Genomic DNA, 23,240 nt, shown 5'->3' on the forward strand with positions numbered 1-23,240 from the left:
ACAAAATGATTACAAGGAGGTTAACAATGCTAAAACAAGAGAAAGAAAAGAGAGGGGAAACAATGGGACAGATAGGGCAAAATAGGGGAACTCAAGAAGTTAGAACACAAAAGAAAAAAAGGAGGAAAAAGGGTAAAAATAAAAGGAAGAGAGAAAGGAAGATAGAAATGAGAGAAGAATATGTTACAGATACTTAGAATTGAATTATGGATTGAAGCTAAAATATTTGAAAATTAGATTATGTAAAAAGAAAAGATATTAATGGATATAATGAATTAATTTTTATTAAGATGTTGGATGGTACTATTTGAGAAATTGATGGGTATAATAATTGGGATATTGTTTAAATACCTATAACAATTGTATTGTTCTCAATATTCTCAATATTCTCAACAATGCATTTATTTAAGGAAAAAAGAAAAGAAAATTGAAACGATATAGGATTATGATTTAATTAAATAAGACACATTTAATTGGCTTTTATATAAATGGTATTGTTAAATAGAGAATTTAGGGAAATAATTGCTAATTGTATTATGTTGTATTATTTGAATTAAGAACTTTGTTTAATTGTTAAATTGGTATATTTTTAAGATTAGAGATAAGTTTTAAATTTGATAAAGTAATAATTAAATAAAGAATTAATGAATAGCATATGAAGTAATAATAAAATGTAGGAAAGTTTTAGAAATTGAAATAAGATTCAGAAATATAAATATATTTGAACTGTATTGTTAATAGTGAGAATTTAGGATAAGAAGTGAAATGTATTATAAGGTATTATTTGAATTAAGATTTAAGGTGGATTAATAGAAGGGTTATTGTTTTGATTATGTTAATATGAGTAAGCTTACTATAAGATGGTAATAGTTGAGATATGTGAGCCAAGATTAAGAAATAAATGTTATGGGAAAAATAGAATATATAAAATTGTGTTAAAGAAGGAACAAAAAGCTGAACAAATTTATGACCGGATCAATGCTCTGTTCTGAAAAGAGGTATTGTATCTGTGTGTTAAAAAAAAAATAAATAAAAAAACCAAACATCTTTTTTATATTGTGGTAACAATATTCCATACAATATTCCAAGTGCTGTCTTACCAAGGCATTATAAAGTGGTACTAACACTTCATGTGATCTTGATTTTATTCCTCTGTTAATGCAGCCTAGGACTGTGTTGGCTTTTTTGGCAGCTGCAGCACACACATTATTTTAAGTACATTGTTCTTTATGTTTAAAATAGAAACAACTTCCCTTCAATCCAATTCAGAGGAAGAAAGATTTTAATATTATCAAATGCACAATACCTCTTTCCTTGAATGCAGTTTAGAAAATGCAAAATATATGGTCTCACCCCTAATGGTGAAATTATTCAAGCAAAACCAAGCATGACTAAATAATTTAACTTGCATAAGAAAAATGCATGGACATGCTTAATTTCAAATCTGTTGTTATTTATTTTAAACTGCTTTACTGAAAAAATGATTATATCAAATTGTTTGTGTTCAAGATTAAATAGTGTGGGTTAGAAATCCCATGCTAATCCAAAATCACCCCCATGAAGGCACACAAGCTGGGTGAGTTTATCTGCTGGGAAGGCTGTATTGCTTTGAAATTACATGATTGTAAATTATACAAAACCGTCAATATTCTGTGCTGCCAGCTTGTAATGTTACTTTTTCTCTCTTGCAGATGAGGTCAGCCTTTCTCACGGTATCGTATCTATTACAACTCAGAAGAAAGAAGCCTGGTAAGTGTTCGCATTTATGAGAAAGAGTTAGCATTCTGTGGACCAGTTTAGTTTTCACTTGTGTTGAAACATTAAGCTTAATTTAATGTCATGCAAAATAAGGTGTATAACCTCACCCATATAATCCTTTTGGGGAAATTTCATAGCCTCTCTTTGAATTGAGGCATAATCAAGCCAGATACATGTACATTGTAGATCAATGGATAACATGCAACGTGTCTACTACCTGAGGATTGATCCTAAGTGCATTTATTTGAGAATTGTGAAAAAGTATAAAATTGTGGAAGACTGCCAGAAAAAAATGAATATGGTTAAAGCTGGTGTAATATCATCCTTTATTTAAGCCTTTAAGTAGTATGTTGCTCCCTATTTTAATAGTCCTTGCTGCTATATTAATAATGTAGTAGTAATATAGCTGTGAAACTAAACAAGAGTTTCAGTCTCCCCCATTATTAACTTTGGCAAATAGCAACTATTCTGGCTGAGACTGCTAATTATTACTGCTAATTATTACTGCTAATAGCAATAGCGCTTAGACTTATATACTGCTTCACTGTGCTTTACAGCCCTCTCTAAGTCATTTACAGAATCAGCATATTCCCCCCAACAGTTTGGGTCCTCATTTTACCAATACTTGAAGACTGAGTCAACCTTTAGCCTGGTGAGATTCGAAGTGCCAAATTGCAGGCAGCCAGCAGTCAGCAGAAGTAGCCTGTAGTATTGCATTCTAATCAGTGTGCCACCACAGCTCAAATCCAAAGGCCATGATTTCTACATCCTTTTTCTATATGCTCAGCAAATAATATATACACATACTCTCTCATATGGACATATGTGCTATATATATTGTATATTAACATGATGAAAGTTTGCTGAAGTATAGTTTGGGCAAGTTTGTCATTTATTCTAGAAAGCAAATAATGCATTTGCAGTTGTGTCGAAAGAATCTGCCATCCATAAGTGAACAAGGAATCTTAAAACAAATGGATGCAATGGTGAAAATTTTGCAGAAGAAAAAACTTTCCAATATTGAATGAAGAAGCAGCTGCCAAAAGACCAGAAAATATGAGAACCAATTTTCATGCATGTTAAATACGCACAAAAGTCCCCTATTAAATTTTTTGTGTTTTTTGAAAGTTGTCCTGTGAGTTGCCTTGGTTCAATAATTGCTGCCTTATGATGTACTATTTCACCCAATGGAAGGTTGCAAGCAGACACAAGAGTTTTCATAGTATAAAGATATTTCCTTGGGGATTGTTATTATTTCTTTTTAAACTGGCATTGGATTTATAGCAGTTATGCCTTAATAGTCATATAGACTAATAATAAAAAAATTGCCTCAATTTATAGTTTTTAACTGACATGCCTTGACTGTTCTTTTCAGCAACAAGACAGAAGACTGTTTAAAATTCAGGAAAGGCTGTTGTAAAGCAGATCCTAACAGATCCGTGGATCAAAGAAGCACGAATGTCTTGTGGGATTGCTCTACGCTGGAGACAATGGGTAGTGTCTCCAGGGAAGAAAGCACTTTAGAAAAACTTTCTGGTTTGAAGGATTCAGTGAACTCTAAGGAAGCTGAATGGAGAAATCCTTGTAATCCAAAGGAATTCACTTCTGCAATGGAATCCAAACTCATAACAATGCTGCAGGTGAATACTAAGGATTTAGGAAGGGAGACCGAGCACTTACACTCTCAGGCTTCACCACCACTTGTTGGAGTACAGACTGTTAGTGAAGATGAAAGATACCATAGCAGTGAACCAAAGCATATAGATACCTTCAACAAAGAACACTTGAACAAAAGTCAAGCGTTGGAGAAAGAAGACTTTCACAGATTTGGTTGGATTTCTGGGCACAGAGAAGGGCATGGGCTACTCCCCAAAAACACGAGTAAATCACCAGATGTAGCAACAAACCTGTCTGTTAAGAGACAGTCTGCGCGAGAAGCTTCTTTGTTGGCTTTGCCAGTATTTAGAAAAATGCTAAATCCGCACTTAAATAAAGTAAACAGTGTAGAGTGTGTGTTCTCTCCCTGGAAGAGACAGGCAGTGGATTCTGATATAGATGAAATAAATTCTGCTAATCCAACTGACTGGGCATTAGAGAAATCAGGACTTCAGACAGCTGTGGATCTTGTTGTCCATAAACATGGTTGGACTGTTACTGACAAAGACACTATGGAACATGTTCCCCTGAGGTCTGTGGAATCTCCTTCCTGTAGCACTTTTGATGAAACAAGACCTTATATGTGCAATGTCCTTTTGGAGGAGCAAGAAAAAGACGATGTTGGCCAAGAAGGGAATCCAACTGTTTACACATGCATTGAGTGTAGCATCTATTTTAAGATGAAAGAACATTTGATGGATCATATGCTTCAGCATAACAGAGGATTGGATCAGGACAAAGAAGACACTAGAGGTCTGGATCAATTGACCTGTAATGAGTGTGGGTGGGTTTTTGGGGACATTGAATCTCTAGACCAGCACAGGAGGCTTCATCAGCAATCAAGAGAAAAGATCATTGAAGAAATTCAGAAGCTTAATGAATTATCAGATGAAGGAAGGGATGCCAAGCTACAATGCCCAAAATGTGTGTTTGGAACCAATTCTTCTAAAGTGTTTGTTCGGCATGCAAAAATGCATGTTAGGGAGAGGAAAAATCAAGGTTTGAAGAATGTGTTTGGCAGTTCTGCTTGCAATGAACCACAGAATAGCTCTATGCACAATGTGTATAAACATTTCAGGCCAAATGAACCTATATCTCAAGTTGCACACGATGCACACAGTAAAAGTAAAAAGCTTAGCATTTGCACGCTTTGCAGCTTCCCTGCACCAGATGAAAAGATTTTAAAAGAACACATGAAATATGCTCATTCCCACCTGCCATGGAACATAGAGACTTTGGAAGCAGACATGAACCAACCTGGGACTAGTAGGGATGACTATAGCCCTAGCAAGTCAGGACGGTTTTTGGAAAGCGATTATTCGAGCAAAACAGACAGACTCTTTCCACAGTACCACTGTGAAACTATGCCCCTCTACAACTCTTTCCGTGAGTGCACAGCAGGTCACCCGAAACTTCATAAAACTAATGGCACTAGTATAAAGGATATCCCAATGCCAGGATTTCGGGCCAGGAAACGAGCTCCCTATAACTCCTCACAGAATGTCTTGGCAATGTCCACTCTTACCTCATCAAAAGCTTATTCTCCATATGCCTTGAACCAAATGAGAAATAAAAGCACAACTCTGCCACTTGAGACTGAGAGAGAAAATATCCAAAGCCATTCAGGTGGGTTGGAGGAACAACCGTGCAAATGGTTATCTATAAACAATATTAGGACAACTGAAGAAGAATTCCCTTTGACAACAGAAATAGAATTAGCACAGAAGAGATACTTTAAATCTTTTGTTATTCCTCAATCTGCCTTGGAACTCAAAAGGACTTTTGCAGGCACTTTGAAGGCAATGGATTGTACAACCCTATCAGCAGGACAGCAACAGCAGTTACATCAAATGGTTCCTATTGTTCTTGTTGAGGAAATTAATATTTATCCCCCAAAAAAGAAGAAGCCGAAGATGAAGAATCTGAGAAAAAAGTTGTCACCTGCAAGACACTTTAGAATGGAGGAATCTCTTCCCTTAGGTCTATTTCTGTTAGATTCCTCTCTAGAAGGATCTCTTGAACTGGATGATCTTCTGGGTACAGATTCCACAATGCTGAAAAATGAGGAGAGAAAATGCCCGTACTGTCCTGACAGATTCCACAATGGGATTGGTCTAGCCAATCATGTGCGGGGCCACCTGAATAGGGTGGGTGTGAGTTATAATGTCCGTCACTTCATCTCTGCAGAAGAAGTAAAAGCTATTGAGCAAAAATTTTCCTTCCAAAAGAAGAAGAAAAAAGGTAGTATGTATTCAATTTGTATTTTTTTCAATGTTTCTATTTTTTTTTTTTAATTTCCTTGAAGATGGGTATGTATGCTCTCAATTTTCTTTCCTGAAAAGAGTTTTACAATATCTTTGTAATAGCTGGATATTATTACATTATGATCTAACAGAGATATTCTGAAGTATAAATGGCCTCTCGGTTTTATTATATGATACTGATTATTATTTTGTTTTTCGTAGTTGCAAACTTTGATCCAAGTACATTCAGTTTAATGAGATGTGAATTCTGTGGAGCTGGCTTTGACACACGTGCAGGGTTATCCAGCCATGCCAGGGCCCACCTGCGGGATTTTGGCATCACTAACTGGGAGCTTACCATTTCACCAATTAATATCTTGAAGGAGCTACTAGCCAATTCATCTGAACACTCCATGTTGCAGTATGTGATGGATACAGACCCCTCATCTCCAAATCAAGAAAGAGAGATGCTTGGGTTCGGGCCCTGCAAAACCACACTCCCCATATCTGATTACAGCATTTCACAATCAACTTTTTCCCCTTTCCCTTCTTCCTGGGGAGATGAGTCCATGCAGGCTTTCAGACATGGTAAGCACCTTTTAAACTGTATGTGTATCCAGGAAACAGTGCCAATATAATTTAAATATTCTGCCTTCTCTAGTTTCCTTGATAACAGCATGATATAAATGGTGGTGTTTGCTGAAAACATATGGGTAAGATGAATTGCAGTGGTTTTTGCAGGTCCATTGAAGAGGGCCATTGAAAGCTGATTTATAATGGGGGGCATCTGTTTTCACTAATATGACATGATTTTGTATGTGTCCTTAGGAGGGAAAAAGCGGCAGATGACAAAATTGCAATATAACATTGCACACAGAAGTACTGCAACAGTGTGTAGCTTACCTTGTTACATCACAAAATACTAGTTTGTTATACAGGTTTCAGGCTAATTTCAGCTTTACTACTTTTCATTTTCTCTACAGCATTTGATTATAGGTGGTTCAGTCCTAATGTAAGCCTGTACCTTGCTTTAGAGTTAGAGTTTTGAAGGAAAAAAGAACAGTAATATATTTTTTAAAGTATGAGGAGCAAAGCAGGAGTGAAATGCTCCCGGTTCGGATCAGATCGCCCGATCCGATAGCAATGGTGGCGGGTGGTTCGGAGAACCGGTAGCAAAAATCCCTGCCCCCCCCATGCCCAGCTGAGCCGCACGATCATCAGAGGCTTTTTTTTTTTACTTTTAAAAGCATTTTTTCTACAACCTCTTCCAATGAAAAAATGCTTTTAAAAGTAAAAAAAAAAAAAGCCTCTGATGATCGCGCGGCTCAACTGGGATTGTCAGAGGCTTTTCAAAGCATTTTTTTCTGCAATCTCTTCAGCCAAAGAGGTGGTTAAAAAAATGCTTTGAAAAGTCTCTGACGATCCCAGCTGAGTTGCCTGATCGGCAGAGGCTTTTCAAAGAATTTTTTGCAACCTCTTCTGCCGAAGAGGTTGTAGAAAAAATGCTTTTAAAAGTTAAAAAAAAAAAGTTGGCCACGCCCACCCAGTCACATTACCACCACCGCCACCAAGCCACACCCACAGAACCAGGAGTAACAAATTTTACATTTCACCCCTGGAGCAAAGGGGGAAAATGTTAAAAGAGGACGACGGAAGAAGAGAAAATAGAGAAATAGAACAGAAAGAATTGGACTTTAGGGGAAAATGTTTAAAAGTATATGAGTGCTTCCAGGGTAAGTTCTTGCAACATATAGGACCTAAAGTCTGCCTTTTTTCTTTTCACAACAGTGTTGTGGGGTTTTGTTTGCTTATATATTTTTTTATAAGCATGAAGAAATGGATAAGAATGAAGAAAATGAAAGAAAACACAAATATGATTTTTCCTGATTTTAATCTCCCTTATTCCGAAATGTTTTCAATAAAATACTTCAGAAGTATGAGACAATGGACAAAAATCTAAGAACTTAACATAGATCTAAACTATAATATGCTGGTCTGAAACATATTGCATTAGAATTTACCAGGACATATTGCACTACCAGAGAGGGGATTTTTTTTTTTTTAAAAAAAGCAAAATAAATTAATGTAATAAATTATTGAGGCAAATAGTCATCTCATGGTTGGACCCTAGTCATCTCATGGTTGGACTACTGTATGTGTTCTACATGGGGCTACCCTTGAAGAGAATTCAGAGATTCCAGCTGGTGCAGAGTGTGATAGTGCAGGCAGTTCTTGGGGCCCAAATAATGACCCATGTAACCACTGCCCCACATGCTGCATTTGGTGCCAGTCTGCTTCCCCTACAATTCAAGGTGTTGGCAATCACCTTTAAAGCCCTTCGTTGCATGGGTCCAGGCTACGTGAGGGAAGTCTCATCCCACTGGGATTGGCTCATCTCACCTATGCCAGTAGAGGAAGCATGCTGCCAGCTACATCAGCCCGATTATTCCAGCTGGCGGGATCCAGAAGAAGCATCTTCTCTGGAGTTGCACCTGCCCTCTGCAACAATTTGTCCTATGATGTGAGGTCAGCTCTAGGCTTCCTGACCTTTCATAAGGGCCTAAAGATCTGATTGTGGCAGTTGGCTTGGGGCCTCAATTGAAGTTCATCACAGTGGAGGTGGTTTATCAATTAACAACAGACCCCACCTTACCCTCATCGTGCCCCACCCTACCCATTTGTAATTGGATCATACCATTTGTAGGCATTCCTCTGTGTGTGTGTGTGTGTGTGTGTGTGTGTGTGTGTGTAAATTACATTGTATATAATTGTATTTCCTCTGCGGCTTCTGTTCAGGGACTTGCTTTCTCCTCTTGACTTCTGTTCTAGAGGCTGAGTGATCCATTCTTCTTCCCCACTCAGCCTCAGAAAGCTGGAAATGAAGTTAACCTTGACAGTAGAATTCATATATTTATACCAAGAATACTAACAAAATAAATATCACATAAATTTCAAATGCTAAGATTTCTGTTTACTGCTGATTTGGAATACTATGGGAAATGCATATATGTGTAGTGGTCCGCCAGCAACCTGCAGAGCTGGCATCAGAGCCGGACAGTGAGGAGGTTGGGGAGGAACATGGGCTAGTCTGGGGAAGGCTCGGACGAGGGCCCTGTCAGAGGCAGAGATGAGGCCAGGGCCATCTGGGAGTTATGTGTGGACTCCGGAGCCTCCAGAGTCGGACATCAGAGAGGCAGAGAAACAGGGGGAGCCTATTCCTAGTACGCACATGCACAGAGCTGCCAGAAGGCAAGAACAGTTAAAACAAAAGGGATGACTCGGGAGAAAGGCTTGGAGATGATTGGCCCCTTCCATAAGACCTAAAGGAAGAGCAAAGGCACGTGGGCCTTTGCAGGAAGCAACGTTGTGGATGGTGTCTGTTTGTACTTTGAAGTTCCGTTTTTTACTGTGTTTCCATGTGGCCTTGCCAAGATAATTGCCAATTAGGTCTTTGGCAGCGTGTCAAAGAAGATAAAGGAAGCCTAGGTCAGAACAATATGCACATGTTGCCTGGTTCTGCTTTAGAAGAGAAAAGTACAAATGTGATGAAGGCATTCATTTGTAACATGACCAACAACACATGCTCATTATATGGAAAATGACCAAGCCAAGGTATCTGTAATTAGCTTGAGATTATTGCTGACAAAAAGCAATTTAAAGAGATGATGGTGAAACAGTTTCAGTCAGTGAAATGCTGAACCACATTCACACTATAATAAACCAGTAGGTAACTTTTCAAAGCGTCAAAGCTAGAATTGTTTGAAAAAACATTGATGACATAATGCAATCCTTATTCATTTTCTTCCTAATAGTTAAGTAATACATTTTAACCTTTATAGTGTTTTTAAACCAGGCTTTTATGGTATGTTATGGGATGGAAACACAAGCAACATATGAAATATGGATGATAAAAATGAGATAATGATGAGGATAATGATTTCAGGAAAAGCCATGTTAGACTTATTTTTGCAGGAAAATAAAAACATTAATTAATGAAAATTTCCCTGATAAAATTAATATGGAGACATAATCATCTAATGCCAATTAGAGCCCTATACTGGGTGGAAAAAGAGATGCCAGTTGTTCAATCTGGCTTTAGTAAAGGCCAAACAGTAGGAGAAGTTATTGCTGATGCATGCTGGATAATGGAGAAAGCCAAAGAATACAAAAAAGAGGTCAGTGTATGCCTCATCAATTAGAGAAAAGCCTCTGATTGTGTTGATCATGTCAAGTTGTGGAAAGTGCTGAGAAAAATTTGGAATCCCAGAACATCTCATTGTCCTCATGAGAAACTTATGCACAGGTCAGGAAGCCACAGTATGGACAGAGCTTGATGAAAGAGACTGGCTTTAGATCAGCAAAGGAGTGCAACAAGGCTGTATGCTTTCCTCTTATTTATTCAGCCTATATGCCAAATATATATTAACGGAAGCTGGATTGGAAGAAGATAAGCATGGTTTTAAACTGGAGGAAGAAAAATCAATAACCTGCACTATATTGATGACACTATTCTGATAGCTAAAACACAAAGGGTCTGCTGTACATCAAATCCCACAAGCTACTTAGAGCAATTTGAAGAATGGTAAGCAATCTGTTTTTGGGGGGGAAAGGCACAACTTCATCGAAAATTAATTATACAGATGCATTGATTTGTTGCTACTCTGCTTTTTCTCCCATTCTTTTTCAGAATGCCTCATTTTAAACATATCATGACCATATGTATGTTCTATCCCCATATAAATAGGGAGGAATAATGGCATGATGATGAGATGCTCTTATCTTAAGTTAGCATCAAAGTAGGTAACTTTTTTTTAAAGCTAGTGGTGATATTTGAAATGTTGACAGCATGTTATCACTTCTCAAAATGGTTACTGTGGAAGAGTTTACATGTTCAAAATAGCTGCCATGGAAAACATGGCTAGTCAAAATTATATCCATACATTACAAAATAAATTGTGCAAGTTTGCACTTTTGTATCTCCTCATTTCTCCATCCCATACCTATTTTTTGCTGGTCAATCAGGCCTATTTCCAAACAAAGCCAAAGACTTATACATGAAGGTGGTCTTTATCTTATGATCACAATTGAACCCAAAATTTATGTTGCTAAGCAAGATAGTTGTTAAGTGAATCACTGCAGATGTTAAGTTTGTAACATGGTTCTTAATTGAATCTGGCTTCCCCATTGACTTTGTTTGTCAGAAGGTTGCAAAAGGGGAATACACAATGCCAGGACCCTGCGATTGTCATAAATACATGCTAAAATTTTGAGGTGGTATGAGGGTGCTGCTACAGTTGTGTGAAAAAAATTATAAGTCACTTTTTTCAATGCCGTTGTAACTTTGAAGGGTCACTAAATGAACTGTTGTAAGTTGAGAACTACCTGTACAGTATTTGTATTTTCTAAGAAAGTCTAGGAATCCAAACATCAGCAAGCATATTTTTAAAATACATTTTCTGAGGCTAGCTTTTACTTCTCAATATACCATGCTCCATTAATACATTTTAAAAACAAACTAAAAAACTACCATTTCTAATATATCAGTAACTTAAATATAGACTGTTCAGCATTTGATTAATCAAAACCTAAAAATAATTCTATTATTGTATATTAAATAATTTCAGTTCTTTAATCTGTATTTACATGGGAATAAATCTCATCTCATTAGGAATTCTTGGTAAATGTAAGATTGTAATACAATAATATAATCTATTTTTCTTACATACAAAAGTCAATTCTATTGTGTCTTTTGTGAAGCAAGACCCAGTGAATTTCATAGGACTTATTTTTTGGTAAATGGGTATGGAATAGAAGTCTAGAGCTGCAATCTGTATATGAATATGTATTAAAATACAGAGTACCCGCTATTTTGAAAAAGTGAAGAAAGTGTTGAAGAGCTTACAACTTTAATAAATATGACCACATTATTGGAAGACAGACTGTGATTAGTGCATCTTAATAGAAAAATTAGGCAAAGAGCTTTTTGTTATGACTCAGTTAAAGTTATACCTCTCTACCCTTCAACCAGCAGAATAATTAATCAGCATACATTTGGGGCCACATTACTATCCCTTTATCTCAGTTGTAGTGTGCAGTTGATGGACTATTCCTCATTTACCATAGAGAAAAGTTTGCCCTCTCCCCAGCTGGCAGAAAACCATCCATTTACAGAACTGTGATGAGTAGTAATTTTGACAGGTACAATACTTAGTAGTCAGATTTAGCCATTTGTTAGAATTTCAGGCCAGGAATCAATTTGGAGATTTGGTACATGTAGGAGAATTTAGTTTGAAACACAATTTCATTAGGTTTCATGCTACAGTATCTTTTTTCCTAAATAAAATGCAATGAAACCCATGTAAAAATAGTGGTCATGACACATGTCTTTGGGAGAGCATTTCATAATAATGGGAAGTTCCAGGTAGCCATGTTGGCAGTTGTGACAGATATGTGTGCTGTAGTACAAAAGAATTATTTTGTAGTTTGGATTTAGATGTTTGATTAAAAAATAATCTTTTGAAAGAAATAACTGTTTTGTGGCACTGAAATAATTTTTTCACCCTCAAATCAATCTTGGCTCCTGATATCATCATCGACACCTCTTGTAATTTTTTAGTAATTGTTCAGAATTTCCATTGCATTCTTCCTCAGAATTTTCAAGCAAATGCTTCTCACAAAATATATGTACTTTAAAGCTTTAGTAATCCCAGAATTCATGTATATCTGTGATAATCATTTTCATGAAATTCTTCACTTCTTTTTATAGTTCTGAATCTTAGGATAAGTACTGAATGAATTAAATTCTAGGTGTTTGCTAATTTCATAAAAGCTGCGATTTAGACATGCTATCTGTTCATAAAGAAAGAGGTATCAGTTGTGTTAATGATGCTACATTCTTTAGGGTAGAATCTGGAAAACATTTCCGCTTAAGAGTTCAGCTAAACTGATTAATTTATCCAAATCCCATAGCATTATAGAGAGCTTAAATTGTGATTAGTTACTCCTTTGGTCTGCTGGAACAGTAAGCTGAATTTCCTTATATGGATTTGGACAAATCGGTAGTTCAGTGCAGGAATGGTTCTTCCCCTTGAATCTCTAGCTAGGCTGTTAATAAGAAAGATCGCGGGTTGCTCCCGATCTATGGATACTTCTTGGCTCTACCGGAGCTGGCTTTTCTAGCTTGGCTCGGCGCTCGATTACTTCAGCTGATCTATCTCAGCTGGAGTTTTCGGCGCTCCACCGTCCCGCCTCGCTGCCGCCCTGCATGTGCCGGAGCCAAGATGGCGGCCTCCACCCTCTCTCAGCCCAAGGCGACAAAAGCGGTGGCGGCGTTGCGGCCCCGAGACGAGGAAGAGGGTGCGGGGCCACCTTCGGAGGCCGGTAAGACCCTGGAAGTCAAAACAAAACCCAAAAAAAAAGGGGGGGAAACTCGGCTTGCCCAGTAGGAAGGCCGAGCTCGGCGTGACAGCTTACAGGTCGCTTCCCTCTTCGGATATCCCCTTTCCCGGCCTCCGGATCAGCCCGGGCTGCGCCCGAAGAGATCGCGGCGCTGTTGGCTCCCTGGAGGGAGGTTTCGGAGAGGGCTGAGTGACAAGTAGCTGCGCCCCGTTTCTCCTCGCCCTTCCGATCGCAGGCCAGGATCTCTTTTCTGTCAAGGCCTCGGTTCCCCAGTCTTCCACCGCCACAGTGGTCAGCATTCATTCATCCGCCTTTTCCTTCAGCTTGCAGCACCCGCAGCCTCTGGCCAGCGCCTGTCGCGGCTGGTCCCTGCCTCTTAATACGGGGGAGCCTGGTCTTTGGAGAAGAGTTCGCTTCATCAAGCATCTTTGTCCTTGGGGGGAGGGGAGGGTGGTGGGGATAATCATCTACGCTCAATGGTTACTATTTCATCATCGTGTCAGTTCTAAACACGAGCTGCCTCCATATCTGCCTTCTGGTGGGTTTTGAAAAATCCTTTTAAAATGTAGTGCTTGTTAACTCATCTAGCTAAAAACCTAAAGGTATATATGAAAGGGATTGGTTACACTGGGTATAAATGTATAAGATGTTAGTGCTGTGGTAATTGCTTCATATATGCCCGAGTTTAAACACTCCAGAATGATTGATTCTGTCTTTAAAGCTAACTGTAATAGAAGATAAAATAATGCAACAAAGTAATTATATTTTAAGGTGCTGTTGATTCTGTTAGTTTCCTGAGTTTATAAAATATAGTTTATATAAAATATAAAATATATATGATGCGTAGTGATAATTGAATCCGTTTTATTTAATAGAAGGTCCCTAAACTTACTGTTGCGTCTCTAAGTTCTTCTTTGTAATTTGAACCTACGTATATTTACCCAGAAGTTATTTTAAAATATGTTTTATTAAGTACATTCTTACCCTGCTTTTGTTCCATGGAGCTTAGGGTAGGGTAAATTGTTTAATAGCAGACCTATGAAATAAAATAGGTTGAGGTAGTGAAGATCCAAGGTCACCCAGTGATCTTTATGGCTGAGTGGAGAGTTGGTCCCAATACACCATGCTAACTCTTTGCTTTAATAGAACCGTGGTTCATGCACAGTTCTGATTGAAAGTTTCCCCCCTCCATTATGGAGAAAAATTGCCTTTGTAATTTTTTCCCCAACATCTTTTTTCAGATTATTTTATTTTATTTTACCAGTTACAAATTATATTTTGTAAATTGTGTAATTGGCATATTGACCTTCAGATAATTATTTCAATTAACTAGATTTTATTGTTACAATTTTTCCTCTACATGTGTACTGAATTTTTATATGCTTGACAGAATTGTAGATGCCAGAGTGAGGTACTTTGAAACTAAATCCAAAGAGATTCTGGATCAAAGAAGGAAATACTTTTTCAGACACAGCATAATTAATCACTGTCAGTAGTTGTAGAATAGGCAACCAATATAGTTGGATTTAAAAGGGGATTGAATAAGCTCATGAAGTAATAAATGAATATGCTTTTAACCGCTCCCTTGGCTGTAGGCAGCATTCTTTATAAACAAATGAATCAAATTGGTCACTTATGTGTCAGAACATGCTGTACAAGGTGCGCTTAGGATCTCACAACAGGGCTTTTCTTATGTTCATATGTACAAGCAGGAATTACTTTTATGAAATTGAAACTGGCATCTAAGCGAGGATTTCAGATGTTATATTACCTTTCATTCATAAATTTGTTTAGTTCATCCAGTGAATATTGATTCTAAATATTTTATGACTTCCTACCCAAGGAAACAATCATTTTTTTAATTTACCAAAATAAAAAAATTATTTAATTATCTCTAGTATTTTTATTTTGTTCCTTTGGATTTGAATGTTTCAAGCTTTTAAATTTAGCTGGCTGTTATATTTATGTATAATGGATTAATCCGATTTGTAATATTTGTACATATGGTTTTTTTCATATTTTGATTTTTAAAAGCCTTTGAATGTCCCATATACATTTTGAAGAAAAATAAGGATTGTATTATGAATATCCTATTTTAATGTTCAATTTTTTTCTAATAAGATACATATGCAGCAAAACTAAATGTAATTGATCTTTATGGAATTTAATTCCAAACATAGGATTGTATTGTTAGCTTAGTATAGTTTATGTCCATCAGGAAAAAGATTTTTTCTTAACTAACCTGGACAAAGTAGTGAATAGCCTATATACTGCCTAATATTGTCACACTCCTAATCTACAGTTTTCAATTCAATCCCTATATTCCCTTCTGTTGTTTGATAGTTATGGTTTCTGAGGAAGAAGAGGAGATGATTACCTCAGCGATGAGCTCCCCACTCCTACAGAAGAAGAATTCTCTGGCTGGGTCACTAGATCAGATTCCAAACCGAATAGGAACCTCACTCTCTCCTGAATCTTCAAGCAACAAGGCAGACTCCCAGGATGCCAAATGTGAGTCTACCTTCTCTCACGGTTGCTACTGAACTTTGTGTGGTATCCATGATGGAGAAACTCTTCTCTGTGCCTCAGCTTACTTTTAATACATATCTGATCACCTAATAATTTGTGTAAAGGATGTGTAGGGTGAATATTAATTATACATTTTATTGTCCAATATGGAATTTTCATGATTAAAAACTTTTATTAATCTAGATAAAATATTACAGAAATAAATCTATAAAACACTTTAAAATGTTTATGTGTATAATAATAAAATAGTTCTACTAATGATTTTATTCTAATGGTCTGTAAAGTTACTTCAGGTGATCCTTCATCTGAATGTCAAAAGAAAAACAAATTTCAGGAGATTATGAAACCCACCTCAAATTTTGCAAGTAAGATTTAGCAACCTTACATATATTGGATTTTTTCATTTTTTAAAATGTAATTTTTAATTTAATTTTGGAATATCATAGATGCTGTTTGGGTGAGTCAATTGTAATCTTTAAATGCTGCTCCTACTGCTAATGTAAGTAGCCTACTTAAAGACTTTCTTATTTCATCAAGCTGGCCTGACCTAAGTCTTTCCCCTTTTTAAATGGAAATTTTAAATTTGGTTTTAAATTATTAGGGTTTTAAATTTGTTCAGCCAAATTATTTAATTTGTTTTATTTTATTTTAAATTTTGTATTTATATGTTTTATTCTATGGCTGTTCACCGCCCTGAGTCCTTCGGGAGTAGGGCGGTATACAAATTCAATAAAATAAAATAAATAAAATAAATAAAGGAAAGAGCTGAGAAATGCTGTTCTATATATTTTCATGCATTTTAAAAATAATTAAAAATTGTATGTGAAATTAATAGATTGTTCATTAATAGAATTACTATTCATCTAACTGAAGTATCCTTTTTCAGATATGAATTGTTGACCATAATATGCGTAGGTACTTAATGAGACTCAAAATATTTTCTCGTTGTTATAAAGTGTAGCCACCAATCTTTTTGTATGTACAGAGACAGCATGATAATAGAAGATGTCTGTAGAATTATCCAATCCTGCACTACTGGCTAAATGAACAATACTAGAACAGTGCACTGTGCCACATCTTTACTGAACACGTTGAATCAATATTTATGTTTTTTTCTTAGAAAAGTACATTTTAGTTTTAGGATAACCACCTTCTTAAGTGGTAAGTTGAATTAGATGTTCCAGTCTATATATCAGGCTTCTACAAATAAGTTAACAATCAGATATGAGTAAGGTGTTTTCTATAAAAAGGAGAGTTCACACAACTGGAATCTGCTCTTCCTGATCCAGGTTTGTGGAAATGAATTATGTTCTGATCAAGAGAGATCTCTACAGACTTTGGAAAACGGGTTGGTAATGCCCTTGTGGATGAAAATGGTACTGAAATCATTGCCAAAGTTATTGGCCTCTGTCAGACCATGATCAGGGAGATAGCATACAGATTGAAAAAATGTACTCTAGTATCATTGTTATTCTTCTCAGGAGTGGTCCAGCAGAAATTACTCTGAAAACAAAGTATACAATACTATGGGAAACTACAAAGAGGTAATAATGAAGGATCTATGAGCCGTTCTTGCATTGTCTCTTATCAGTGTTCATGAGCCCATCATTAAAAAAAAGCAATGAACAAGTGTTTGCACAAATGAGACTACAGTGGAAATGTTTGCCATTCATGAGAAGAATTACATCTGGAGGGCGAAAAAACTGCATTCCAACAAAGAAACTTGTCTCAGCTATAAATCGTCGTAGCCAGATAATCATTTGCAGCTCCTTTGCATCTTCAGAATCTGAAAGTCTGACATTCGTTGATGGAACAGTAGATTCTGGATTGTATCGGCAAATTCTACAAAAAAAAAAAAAAAATCAGGATATTTATACTTGAGCTGAAATTTAAACAAATGCAGATCATGAAACATGATAATCCTAAACAACCAAGAAATCTACTTGGGACTGGCTGAAGGAGAAGAAATTTCATATTGGAATGACTGAGCCCAAACCCTCATCCTAATTGAATCTTGTGGACAAAACAAGCCCCAACATTACAATGAATTTAAGTAGCTCTGTAAAAAGAAGCGGGTGGAATACTTCAAAACTGATAATGTAGGACTCACCAACAGATACAGGAAACTTTTAGTTGAAGTCATTGATATTAAAGGAAGTATCACCAGTTATTAAATCTAGAGAGAGTGAGTGTTGATTCAGTGTGTTCAATGGAGATGTGTGTTGTTTGTTTAGCCAGAATCTCTCTATCAATTAATAGGAACTAGGTAAGACTCAGATCACATTGTAGATCATAATGCTTCCAGATTAAGTATAACTTGGGGATTCACAAAGTTTTTTTCATGATTGTATGAAGTTTTATTTTGAATCTTAAATATTGATTTGTATATTTATTCGTATATATTTCTGAAACATAAGACACGATACATAGACAACATTGAGACATAGGCAAGTCTTTTATTTTATTTTATTTAGCTAATCAATAGCTATATTTCTTTAAAATATTTTGCTTTGCTCTTCAGTTGAAAACAATTCAAGAGCAACTTAAAATATAAATAAAAACAAGACATTTCCCTTCCAAAAGCTTATATATTAAAAAACACAAAAGGAAAAGGGGAGGAAAATAATTAGTTTTGAGCACCAATTCTTAAAATTATATCATATTGTTATAACACGCAGTTAGAAAGGAAAAATCCAGGAGAAGAAGAGACTGATAGATTTGATCCCTCAGTAGATTAGATGGAATACTACTGACACTTGAGGAAGAACCTATTTCTCATCTCCCCCCCCTCCCCGCAGCTTGATATAATAGAGTCCTATTACTGCTATTTGTCCAGCAGCAGATGAGAAACTACATCTGCAATATGTTTGAAAGTATAGTGGGAGTTACAGTGTTGTGTTAAGATGGTTAGGCAGAGTGGGGAATTGATCCTGTGTGATTTTTAGGATTTAGTTATGGTAAGGCAGCTGAAACCAGTTTATGTGCGAACATGTTTCAGAGTGATGGCTAAACGATGGATGAGAAGTTAATCTTGATTTGATTTTTGCTCAAGAAATTTGCAACCACCACTTATCATTTAGCAAATTTATCTGTTGTAAAATAGACTTCAGAAATCAGTCTGGCTGTTTTATGGAGAAGGGTCCCAAACAAGATAACATAAATACATTTCTGGTCTACTGAGTGGTAGCAAAGATAGTCTAGGGTTAAGCTTAACATTGTCTCAATAAGTCACTCTCCTCTTTCCAGCACCAAACCTCACGAAATGTGAGGTCTGTGGCACCTGCTTCGAGACCCGCAAGGGCCTGTCCAGCCATGCTCGTTCTCACTTACGGCAGCTTGGTGTGGCTGAGTCTGAGAGCAGTGGAGCTCCTATCGACTTACTTTATGAACTGATGAAACAGAAGGGAAAAATGGACAGCAGCCCCGTCTCTCCAAGTCTTAGCAAAAAATCTGCCTCTCCCAAAGAAAGGTCTGCAGGGTCCTCACGGCCAACACTGCTGCTGCCTCTCGACAAACCTTCGGAAAGGTCACAAGAGCCACCTGTAAACAAAGCAATCAAATCCCCTCCAGGTTTCACCCCCAAGAATGTTTCCCAACCAGGATCTCCCATACTCAAGAAAATGGCATCTGCTCTGCCTGGTTTTCCTCCACAAAAGAACCCTGAAGACAAAAGCCCCAAGCTACCGTTGGGCCCTCTGCAGAGTCCACCTAAAACACAGTGGTTACAACTGGAGGAAGAAGGCCCTTTAAATCTAAGTGAGTCTGTTTGATCCTGATGCTGCTTGCAAATAGGAGAGCTGGCTTTGCAGGTTGCTACTGCAGGGAGCTCTTGACTTTCACATTAGCTTGTAGAGTGAACCCCTGCAGGATTGCCCACTCAGGAGACGCATTTTACAACTTTTGGCTTTACTTGGGTTACTCCAGTCACACACATCACAACTTGTGTACATTATAGTAGTGAGACATGCACCCTATGAGCGAATAAGACAAATAGGATGCATTTGATCTGATGCAAAGATTTCTGTTCTAAAAGATTAGATGGAGTGTTTTTCTTGGAGTAAGTGGGTCTTGCTTTTTTTAAAAATCCCTAAATATTTCATCTCAGCAAAAGAGGCAATTCTGTGTAATTTAACAGTCTCTTTGTCCAGCTTATCCCTATGAGGGTTGATCACACTTACACAATTCCAGATTGTGCTGCAAAGCTTTTGTGTGTGCCTTTTTTTATTTGTGCCCAGAGATCATATGTATTTATGGTTGGAACTCAACAATATTTCTCCATTAAAGGGCCAGCAGCTATAGACACCATCTTCCTTCTAAAATCTTGAGCAAAGTTAGAATACAAGATAGTAATTTAGTGCTGCTGGCATTACTAGTTTTCTGACTGAAGAAATTTTTCTATTCTTTTACACAACAGCCCTCCCCCCATTACATGCACATTTTTCCTTTTTGCTGTCTTTGTTGGGATTTGTTTTAAGATTTGTGGATTGTGACTCATAATGGAACTTCTCTGATCTGAAACTAATTTAGCATATATTTCTGGCTTCACTATTCAGAGCTAAGTCTGTTCAGCCTTTTGGTGAAATCTGTAGAAACAGTATAAGTCATCCACTATCCTTCTTTGATGTTCTTTTGCACTGGAGAATTTTTAGTGTCTGTGCTATTGATTCAGCCTTTTTCAGCTCTTCACTAATTGTTACTGGTAGATTACAGTGAATTTTATTTAGTTTTGCATATAGGCTGAGGTAAGTAGAATTATAATGAAAGAGCAGTTGTCTGATGGGTTTGAGCAAGGATTCTAAAATAATTTTTTTTCTTGTAGGAAGTGAATAAGGAATACATAAGGCTTCTGTTGTGGTTCTTTTCATTGTTGTATCAGCAGTAAAGTCCACAGCACTACTTTTATGTAAAATGTATTTCAACCTGATATATTCATCCCATCATTGAATGCCATACTAGTTTCACTGACTAAAAATTATGTAGTGTATTCAAGTACTGTTTGTTGCTTTTCATAATGAATTTAGGGCAGACACACTGTTCACAATATAATAGTTTAACTTTTAACATATGCACTACAGTCCTTAAATATGGTGCTATTCTCCATCAGTTATAACACTTAAGAGGTTGCCAAGAAATTTTAATTTTCCAATCCTGCTCTGAGCTATTATTCATCTTTAAATGGATGTCTTGCCTAGCTACTTTATGTTCTAGAAACCTATGCTGTCTTTATTTTGGATGAAGAAATTTCAAATATTATTTTGCCTTACATACCCAATAGAAGATTTTTTAACTATAACTTGTCATTTTCTTTATGGCTTATATGGCTTTTCTGAACATGCATTACATTTGTTATAGGCATAAATGTAATTAATTAAAATAAGTTCTTAAAATATTAGTTCTGCAAAACCCAACTAACAACTCCTTTCAGTTTTACATTTTGTAATTCATAAAAGGCATAGCACTGCAAGAGGTATGTCAGTATCATTCTCAATTCGTCTTATTTTGAAGTCAAAATGAAAGCTTATTAAATGAAGATGTTTCTAGCAACTGGACAGATGGGAGAAATGAGTTCTTATGGGAAGAATTCCACTCAGTTGAATGTCATTTAGCTGAATTGACCATATTGGTAAGGAGCTTCAAGTCATGAAATATTAGGCAAATACAAATAGCACTGTTCTCTCTGCCAACTGATTTTGCTGACATCAATTGATATTTGGAAATCTGACATTATAACTAACTTTTTATTATTCCATTCTCAAAAGTTACATATACTTAAACACCTGTTGGTTTAAGCTGAGATAGAACAAGCCTATGCATCAAAAAAGAGAACTTTGTTGGAAAAATTGACCTGGGTCAGTGAAAGGAAATGTTAAATATCTCTTCTGCAAAATTGTCTGTTTTAACTATTAAATCTGCAGCTGTGCTATGGGTGAATAACAAGCCTCTCCTTTGGAGTTTTATATCAATTACTCCTATAGGTAAATATTGTTTTAACATACCCTTTCTAAGAAACGAGTCCTTTAGAGAAAAGTCCTCTTCAGGTTTTAAAAGGTGCTTGAGACACATTATTTATGTAATCGTATCTCTTGTGATCAATGTTTTTTTTTTCCGCAGCTGTAGATAGTGACTCGGGCAGAGAAATTGACTGCCAATTATGTGGTGCCTGGTTTGAAACCAGAAAAGGGCTGTCAAGTCACGCTAGAGCCCACCTGAGACACCTGGGAGTGAGCAATCCAGATGCTAAAGGATCTCCTATTGATGTTTTAAATGATCTCATCAAAAATGAAGACTTCAAAGGCCGTCTTTCCTCTCTCATCCATAGCGAGAGAGACTCATTAGGGGAGATTGGGAGTTCTGATGGACACAGCCCAAAGAGCACAGCTACAGCAACACCTACCACAGGCATGAAACAAGCACACTCACCAAGGCCTTTGGGCAAACAGCCATCTATACTCTCACCTCACTCCCTTCCACCATCCAAGAAGCTGAAGCCACATGGGCACAGGCTGTCACTTGTGGCCAGTCTACAAAGGAAACAGGGTCTTTCTTCCAGTGCGTACTGGGCATCAGATGCTGAGATGGCTCCACTCAATCTCTGTAGGTTCTATCAGCGCTGGCTATTGTCCCCTCCTCCTCTTCCTCTTCCCCCTCTACCCCTCTAGTCTTGTTTATGTGACATGGAGCTGTGCACTTAGAAATGCAGACCTCTTGTCATTACCTGCCTTATGTCTTATTTAACCAATAATGGGGTGGAGAAACGTACTCTTTGGCTTGCATTCTCCATTGCGCTTTCCCTTCAAAGCCTTTCTGAGTGCTATATCAAAGCTTTCCCAGCTGGCCTCTGCATATATGCTGAAGTTACCCATTCCTTCTCTGGGCATTTGCTCTATTTGATCCGAATAGACAACTAATCCTTGACCCAGATAGGACCCAGCGATATGCTTGGTTTCTATGCACTTAGAAATATCAAAAGACAAGTGTGTCCACATAGCTTGTTTCTTATGTAAAGGGAAGATTTTTATTTATTTATTTATTTATTTGCTATTTAAAACATCTTTTCTTTTTCAGCCTGAGCCTTTTTGTGGCCCTGGGTTGGTTTCTGACTTTTCCATTTTGTAGGGCTCTCACTGGCTGTATTCAGTCTCTACAGGATATTGACTACCACTATGTTTCTCTTTGACAGATAAGGTCTTAGCTTTTAGAGAACTAGGATGAAGATTGTTTCTTTTGCCATTTATACCAGGACTTTAACTAATGCTTAACCATCCCATATCAGGGATGAAGGAGAGTAACTTCAAGGTGATTAAGATCATAGCTGTTTTCCTCCCTTAAGTAAATAGATAAAACCAGTCAAAGGGTATCTTCCTACTGGTGATTAACAATTGTTTGATAGTCACAAGCACCCCATATTTAATGGCATATGGCATATTTAATGGCACCTCTTTACTTTGATTGTTCTGTATTAAAGATAATTGCATGGTGGCAAATAAAGGATACTTGGTTTCCCCCAAGCTTTCTGGGGGCGAATTCTTTGATAGGGAGACTTATGTAGACATTGAATGATGGGATGGAAAATATAATTATTAACTTATACTTTGGAATTATCTGATCAAGTGTACAATAAGTCAGTGTGCTTAATCCAGAAGGGTGGTTTTTGTA

The 23,240-nt window shown here is 36.9% G+C and overlaps 1 protein-coding gene across 25 annotated transcripts in view; it reads left to right on the top strand.

Moving 5' to 3' along the window:
- WIZ (WIZ zinc finger) overlaps window positions 1-23,240 on the top strand; it is a 76,537-nt gene that overhangs the window by 47,795 nt on the left and 5,502 nt on the right. For 5 of the 25 annotated variants that reach the window (XM_087883593.1, XM_034407726.3, XM_034407672.3 and 2 more), the window contains 7 exons: window positions 1,692-1,749; window positions 3,134-5,658; window positions 5,880-6,245; window positions 15,399-15,566; window positions 15,869-15,949; window positions 18,831-19,340; window positions 21,696-22,178. In XM_087883593.1, coding sequence (XP_087739719.1) covers window positions 3,249-5,658; window positions 5,880-6,245; window positions 15,399-15,566; window positions 15,869-15,949; window positions 18,831-19,340; window positions 21,696-22,178 — 4,018 coding nt within the window. In that variant the 5' untranslated portion in view covers window positions 1,692-1,749; window positions 3,134-3,248. The remainder of the gene's footprint in view (window positions 1-1,691; window positions 1,750-3,133; window positions 5,659-5,879; window positions 6,246-15,398; window positions 15,567-15,868; window positions 15,950-18,830; window positions 19,341-21,695; window positions 22,179-23,240) is intronic. The other 20 variants (XM_087883600.1, XM_087883589.1, XM_087883592.1 and 17 more) reach the window with 9 other exon arrangements.

This window comes from Pantherophis guttatus, chromosome 2 (genome assembly GCF_059756535.1).
Source record: "Pantherophis guttatus breed Tessera chromosome 2, ASM5975653v1, whole genome shotgun sequence".
NCBI classification, from domain to species: Eukaryota; Metazoa; Chordata; class Lepidosauria; order Squamata; family Colubridae; genus Pantherophis; species Pantherophis guttatus.